General features: G+C 36.8%; 1 protein-coding gene across 1 annotated transcript; it reads right to left on the reverse strand.

Moving 5' to 3' along the window:
* Window positions 1-531: 531 nt before the first annotated feature.
* Window positions 532-6,392, reverse strand: LOC122061689 (uncharacterized protein At2g29880-like). The gene is made up of 3 exons (XM_042625105.1): window positions 6,306-6,392; window positions 939-1,272; window positions 532-864 (listed from the first exon to the last, which is right to left on the reverse strand). Exons 2-3 carry the CDS (start codon window positions 1,266-1,268, stop codon window positions 532-534), a joined length of 663 nt encoding a protein of 220 aa, XP_042481039.1. The 5' UTR covers window positions 1,269-1,272; window positions 6,306-6,392.
* Between the last annotated feature and the right edge of the window lie 606 nt (window positions 6,393-6,998).

Raw genomic sequence — 6,998 nt, forward strand, 5'->3', positions numbered from 1 at the left:
CCCTAATAAATGTATCAAAAGATCTATAAAACTATAATCATCCAACATGCATAATTATCAAATGATGTAATAAGTATTTAAAACAAAAGACATCCAACAGAATTTTTGCTACAATAATAGTAAAATTTAACTGGCATATTTAGAAAAGTAGCATAAAGTGTAAATATCCATATTACACTTTTACATCAAGTGTACCTAACAAAATATATCGATCCTACTACAAAGGTCTTAAATGTATTTCATTACAATCATCCATATTAAAAAAAGAGGTTAGATTATCATCCATCAATCTAACACATCAAAAGCCAATTGTTTCGTTTCATCCTTGAGAGTAATGAATAATTCTCTCCATTCCTGATCCACCAATATCCTCTTGCACGCCTTAATATGCAACTCTCTTGGGATATCATTCATGGTTTCCAATAATCTAACACAAGTAGAAGTGCTGAAATCTGTGGTATTTGGAGTGAGACCCATTGGAGTTGAGCTAGGGGTTGAAGTATTCTTGTTTGCTACTGACTCGGCTAGGGTCTATATGGCGCGTTCAATACCAGTTGTCCTACTCTTCTTCTTATATCCTGTAGGTGTCCTATCAAGTCTTCTGTTGACTCTAGGACGATCAGTTCCTGGATCTTGACTTTTATAATAACCTATTGGCAAGGTATTAGCCAATGGAGTAGTTGGAATTACATCTACATCTGCATCCACCTCATCATCAACACCTCTCGATTCCTCTTCAAACCTGAAATCAGATTCATTCCCGAATCCTCCTATCCCACTACCATATGAATCCCCAAAAATTATACATAGTTCAGACCAATGTGGTAGCCCATTCCTCCTAAACTTTGACCAATCACGATTTGCCTGAAAATTTTACAAACTAGCTATTAGATAAAATTACATCGAATATTAAAAAATCATATAAAAGTACAGTATACCTTGATTTGTACATCCCAAACACTCTCATCTTCAACTGTACAGGTCCTCGTCACAGAATTCCAACCAAAACCTGTAGTATCCAGTAGTTTCTTGAAAGCTCTGTAATCGAATCGCATTTTATTCATCTTATTCCTTAATTGAACCATCGTAAATGACTGATTAGCTTTTTCCTCAAGCCCCTTCTTGATATTGTTCCACCCACCTTTATTGAATGTGCTAGAACTCTTATTACCAACTTTCACTTGTTCAACCATTAATTTTAGGAGATAATCTTGTTCGCTTTGAGTCCATTTTGCTGCCTCGTTATTAGCTCTTGAAGTGGATGCCATTACTCTAAAATTAGAAACACATCTCATTATAGCCTAAAAATAGAAATACATGTCTTTTCTGGTATTTGTTTACATCATGCTCAAGAACTTCAAATTGATCTTTCCATCATTCTCATCAAAATAGAATACTCTAATCATAATAAAAGCCCTCTTCCAGCTCCAAAATATCAATATCATTAAGCACTGAAATTTACACAACCAACCTTCATCCAAAATATCAATCTCATTAAGCACTGAAATTTTTCTTCCTTGCCACATTAATATAAATAGACAATCTTTGCTGATGATAAAATTTAACAGATAAATAAATAAGAATCTTAAGATGAGAATGATGAAATATGCTCAAATGAGTATTTTTCAGAAACCCATCACGATCGATCAAAGTAATCAACTACGAAACTTGATCAGTCAAGAACAGAGATCACCATAACCAGACAGAAAAAGAAAACTTTTATCATGAAAAGAGTAATGTTTTAATAGAAAACCCTTTTCTAAAGGTCCCAAAGGTCACAATATTTTGTTTAATTAGTCCTTAAAGACAGATGAGTAAAGAGTGAAAGACACTTTATGATAACACTATTCTATCCTCAGGTCAAAGCACCCATGCTTTTGAGTATTCATCTACTTTATCAAATTCTACACACGAGCTCACACTCTAGAGAGAGAGAGAATTTTCATGATGATGCTCCTCCATCATCAAAAGAAGAAGAAGGGAACAGAGAAGGAATGACTGGTACATGTAATTGTTGAAGCAATAAAGGAGCTAGGGACACTGTCTGGCCTTAGATCCTTTCCACTCTTTTAACATTTCCAGATAGCTTGAAATTGATGATCAAGTAGTCCAAGTGAGGTGTGAGGAAGTTGACAATGTATGAATTCCATCATCTTCAATCAGTGTAAAGTATTAAACACAGGGAGGCACATTAATTACTTTGTGGCATGTGAGGCAGGTGGGACCTTTCTCCATCAAGCTTCGCTCTCTCCCTTTTTGAGTCCATTAACTCACTTGACTCACACTACTCTCCCAACCCATTTATTTTATGATTCAGACATAGTCTATGCACATCAAAGAAAAGGAGTATTAAATATGTAAGACTACATATCTCTCTATACCATATGATGCAATTATATAATACAGTATTCATGAGAGAAGGAGAGCAGTAGTTGAGAATCCTAGAGAGAGAAAGAGTTAGACCAAATGAAATGAACCCTTCATGCATGAATGAGTTAAGTTAGGGAATGGAATCCAATCATCCGCAGTAGTAGTATGTGTAGGTGTTCTTGGACTATAGTACTATATTGCTTCCAAAGCTGAAAAGGGTAGTCTGATTTTCTATTGTTTTGCTAACTTTAGCTGTGGATTAGACCTCTCATGTCTCCTCCACCTTTGTAATAGTGAATTTTTCATATTGAGCTAACCGGATCCCTTTCCCCCTCACTGTCCTCTCTATGGTCTCTCTCTCTCTGTTGGGTGGTGCAATTAAACAATAGTAACCACCACCACCACTAGAGAGTCTCTGGTTTGACCCATCTGCTAAGACTTTGGAAACAATACATAGGGCAAGTGGGGTCCTCAAATTTGGAAGTTTCTGGCCCTGCCCTGTATATAAATCAGAGGAGCATTATTGTGTTCGGTTTTGCTGTTTTGCTGTTTTGCTACTTTAATTCTTGTGTTTATTCTGTAGTTTGTACATATGCAGAGGAAGAGGTCTCTTCCAAGTACGAAAGTGTGCCGATACTTGAGACTGAGAGAGCAAGATTGTGAGAGAGCGAGAGAGCGAGAGAGCGAGAGAGAGAGACAATACCTACTGCAGGGAAGCGGCAACCGAGAGAGTTGCAAGGAAGCGACGATCGTGAGAGGCAGGGAAGCGACGATCGACCTGCGACTGAGAGAGAGGCAGGGAAGTGGCGACCGAGAGAGACAGGGAAGCGACGACGGAGAGAGATAGGGAAGTGACAACCGAGAGGAGAGACCGTTGCAAGGAAGCTGTGACCGTTGTAGGGAAGCGGTGACCGTTGCAGGGAAGCGGCGACCGAGAGAGTGAAAACCTATTGCAGGGAAGAGACGGATTTGGGGGTTTTTGATCGTGAGATGCAGAAAAGGGGTTGTGGGGTTTTGAATGGTTTTGTTCTTTTAAGTTTGTAAAAGAATAGAAAAGTAATTTTTTTGTACTCTTGCAATGTATTCTTTAGTCATTCTTTTTCATTGGTTCATTCCGGGGGAATACAAAAATGAACCGGACGTGCCAAACATATTTCTGTTCTATTTGCATTCCCGCAGAATAGAAGAACACCAGAAACATTCTCCCAGAGTGTTATCAAACGGCCCCTAATTGTCCAGATGATAGAAGATCTACTTCTTGGTATTGCACCATTGTTTGAGTCAGTCTTGTTACTTGGCGGATCAAGAAACAAAGTATGGTTGTACAGTCCATTGCAAAATCAGAGTTTCGGGCCATGGACCATGGTATTTGTTAACTTCTTTGGCTCCAAAGTCTCCTTTAGGACCTGTGTGTTCTAGTTGAGTTGCTTATGCATTTGTATTATGACAGTAAATCTTTAGTCAACATTGTTCACAATCTTGTGCAACATGATTGAATAAAGTATGTCAAGATAAATTGTCACTTCAACAAAGAGAAGTAGGAACAAGGAGTTATTGTGCCCCTTTTGTTCAAGTTGGTGCTCAATTAGCTGATGTGTTCACTAAGGGCTTAGTAGTAGTCATAGAGAGAGAGAGAGAGAGAGAGAGAGAGAGAGAGATTATATTAGGGCCTCCCTCCTTCATTCATTAAATAGAATAGCTATTACAAGTCCTACTAGGAATAGGAAAGATAGCTATTACAAATCCTACTAGGAATAGGAAAGAACAAAATAGAAAACTTTTACTAATTGCTAACTTCTAATTATATCCAGTCCTAATAGTACTAGGACAGCCCTAAAAGGACTAGGAAAATCTGAACCCACAGTCCTAATAGGACTAGGAAAACCCAAGGGAGTAGTCTTGCGCTAGGCTCCTCCTTTCTCTTGATAGACTTCTAGCAGTAGTAAAGCTTTGTCCCATTATTAGCAAGCTGGGCATGTTTGATATAAATAAACTAACTTGAAGGGGAGTATTGTAATATGGATTCAAGTGGCATTTTTACTCGTACCTATTCTAGAATATTTTCTCCCTTATTATAAATAAAGAGGGCCTGGTGTCTAAAAAACACAAGCCTAATCACCAAATCAACACTTATTTGCATAAGTGTTGGTCATCTCATCTAATCTCTTCTCCTTGTATTTAACTTGCTTTTATTTTGTGAATTTTAATTATTTTATGGTAAACGTTATTTCTAAATTTATCTTTTGTGGCTTCTCTGCCTTCACCAAGATAACTCATCCAGTTTATAGGTCTTTCTTGGGCTCTCTCTCTCTTTCTTTCTTCTTTTTCCTTTTTTTTTTTTTTTTTTTTTTTTTTTTTTTTTTTGGTGGTGGGAGGGGCACTCTAGTAAGTATAATTTATAACAATTAGCAGTTGTAGAGAAAATAACAATGTTGAAGTCTTACAAAATAAACTTTTTTAAAGTTTTTTTATGGATATACACTGAGCACATCTAAATTTAAAAAAGGTAAAAGGAAAAAAAAAAGATTCGTAAAAGAAGAGATCATGTATTAAGTTTTACAACCCAAGGTAATAAATGGTGTTTTGGATACGGCAATGAATTTGTACTGAAAACTTTATTCCGAGCTAGCAAATATATGCATGGAAGGTTCTCTAATTCTCTTTCCTACGATGATTGACCTGATGAATCATGAGTTCTTTTTCAAATAATTTTTTTCCCTATTCTGGGTTCTATGCTTGAATGAGATCTCTTTGGTCAACCATTATCATTATATGTTCATCATGGCTGTTTAGTTATGTGAAAACCTTATCTGACCTCTGAACAGATGTGCCATAGGACTCTGCTGTTACAAATTCCCTGAAGGTCAAATGGCGTGTGGGGCTTTCTATCTTCCCTTGATGTGATCATTTTCTATTCTCGGCATTTTAACAAAGAGATGGAGGTTCTTTCTTGCTATACACCATTTTTTTTCTCTTCCCACCGTTTCACTCAAATCCAGGGGTTCTCCAGCAAAGCCAATTATGTGCCCAATTGTTAACAATAAGCATTATCTAGATCCACCCTTACTATTGGTTTTTAATATTCTTGTTTTAATTATTTTTCTTCTTAAACCTTTGGTTTCTGTGAGTTATTTTTGAAAAAAATGTAATTATTCTTGCCCATTTAGTCTCATTCTTCTTTCTGCAGTTATCCAAACAAGAAACTATGTGTTTCGAAGGAAACATGGTGGTACAATGTGGGATTCTTTCAACCGTAACTTGGATGTCTATCAACCATTTTATGATTTAATTTTCAAAGTCGGTGTAAGGTGCCACGAAATATTGTTGTGCGGTCCAAACTTGCTGGAACTAGGTCTCCTCATGCTGCCTATCCACTTGCAGGTTTTCATGGGTCACTACTTTGATTTTCCATTTTCCCATTCATAACACTGACTTCAGTAAATTTCTTTGGCAGAAATTCAGTTTGGCTCAAAAGTGATATTTCCTTACCTTTAAATCTTTAGTGGATTCATAAGGAATTAAGAGAGGATGAACTACAAATAAAAATTCCTACTGATGCATCTGATAAAACAGATAAATCTCAATATCCGAGCGAGTGAATGTGTGTGTGTGTGTGAGAGAGAGAGAGAGAGAGAGATGGGTCTTCTTGATTGATCTCCAGAAGATTAGATGGTCAAGCTATCAAAGAATTGGGAGAGTAGAAAAAGTGAAACAGATTATGTTTGGGTCAAAAGTATACTAGTTACTGTCAGATACTAATAACGAGAGAGGGAGAGAGGGAGAGAGAGAGAGAGAGAGGATGAATTCTGAAATTCTTTGTGCACAGATATCAACACTCTTAGAAAAAATATATAAATAAGTAAATAAACACAAACTTTCACAGTATCAAAAGAACCTCAAAGAAGAGAGAGAGAGACCAATAACATATAACTTACGTGTCTCACAAATGGATGATTATTACTTCAGCTTGGTACACTGACTATCACGATTTCTTTGATGAACAAACATGCAGTATGTTGACCTAAACGAGAGAGACATTTTACTAGAATTTTTTGCAAAATTTTAATTCGTAAGGAATTAAGAGAGGATGAACTATGTATAAAATTCCTATTCATGCATCTGATAAAACAGATAAATCTCAATATCCGAGTGAGTGAGTGAAAGAGAGATGGGTCTTCTTGACTGATCTGCAGAAGATTAGATGGTCAAGCTGTCAAAGAATTGGGAGAATAGAAAAAGTGAAACAGATTATGCTTGGATCAAAGACGCTTCACTAGCTGATAGATTGAGAGAAAAAGTGGAGTAAAATAGTTATAATTGTTTCTATATTATAGTATACTAGTTACTGTCAGATACTAATAACGATAGAGAGAGAGGATGAACTCTGTATTTCTTTGTGCACAGATATCAACACCGTCCATGGAAACCTAAGACGCCTTTGGACCCTGAAAAGCCAGCTTGCTTTTGACGACTTACCCAACTCCTCCTCCTCGGATCAGGATCAATGCAAAAATAACTATGCAAAACCCATTGGATCACCGGGGAAGAAGGAGAAGAGGTGGAAGAGGAAAGAAACCGGGAACCGGAGAAGAAGAGAAGGAAAAGCAATAAAAAAAAAAAAAAAACGG

This window comes from Macadamia integrifolia, chromosome 14 (assembly GCF_013358625.1).
Source record: "Macadamia integrifolia cultivar HAES 741 chromosome 14, SCU_Mint_v3, whole genome shotgun sequence".
NCBI lineage: Eukaryota > Viridiplantae > Streptophyta > Magnoliopsida > Proteales > Proteaceae > Macadamia > Macadamia integrifolia.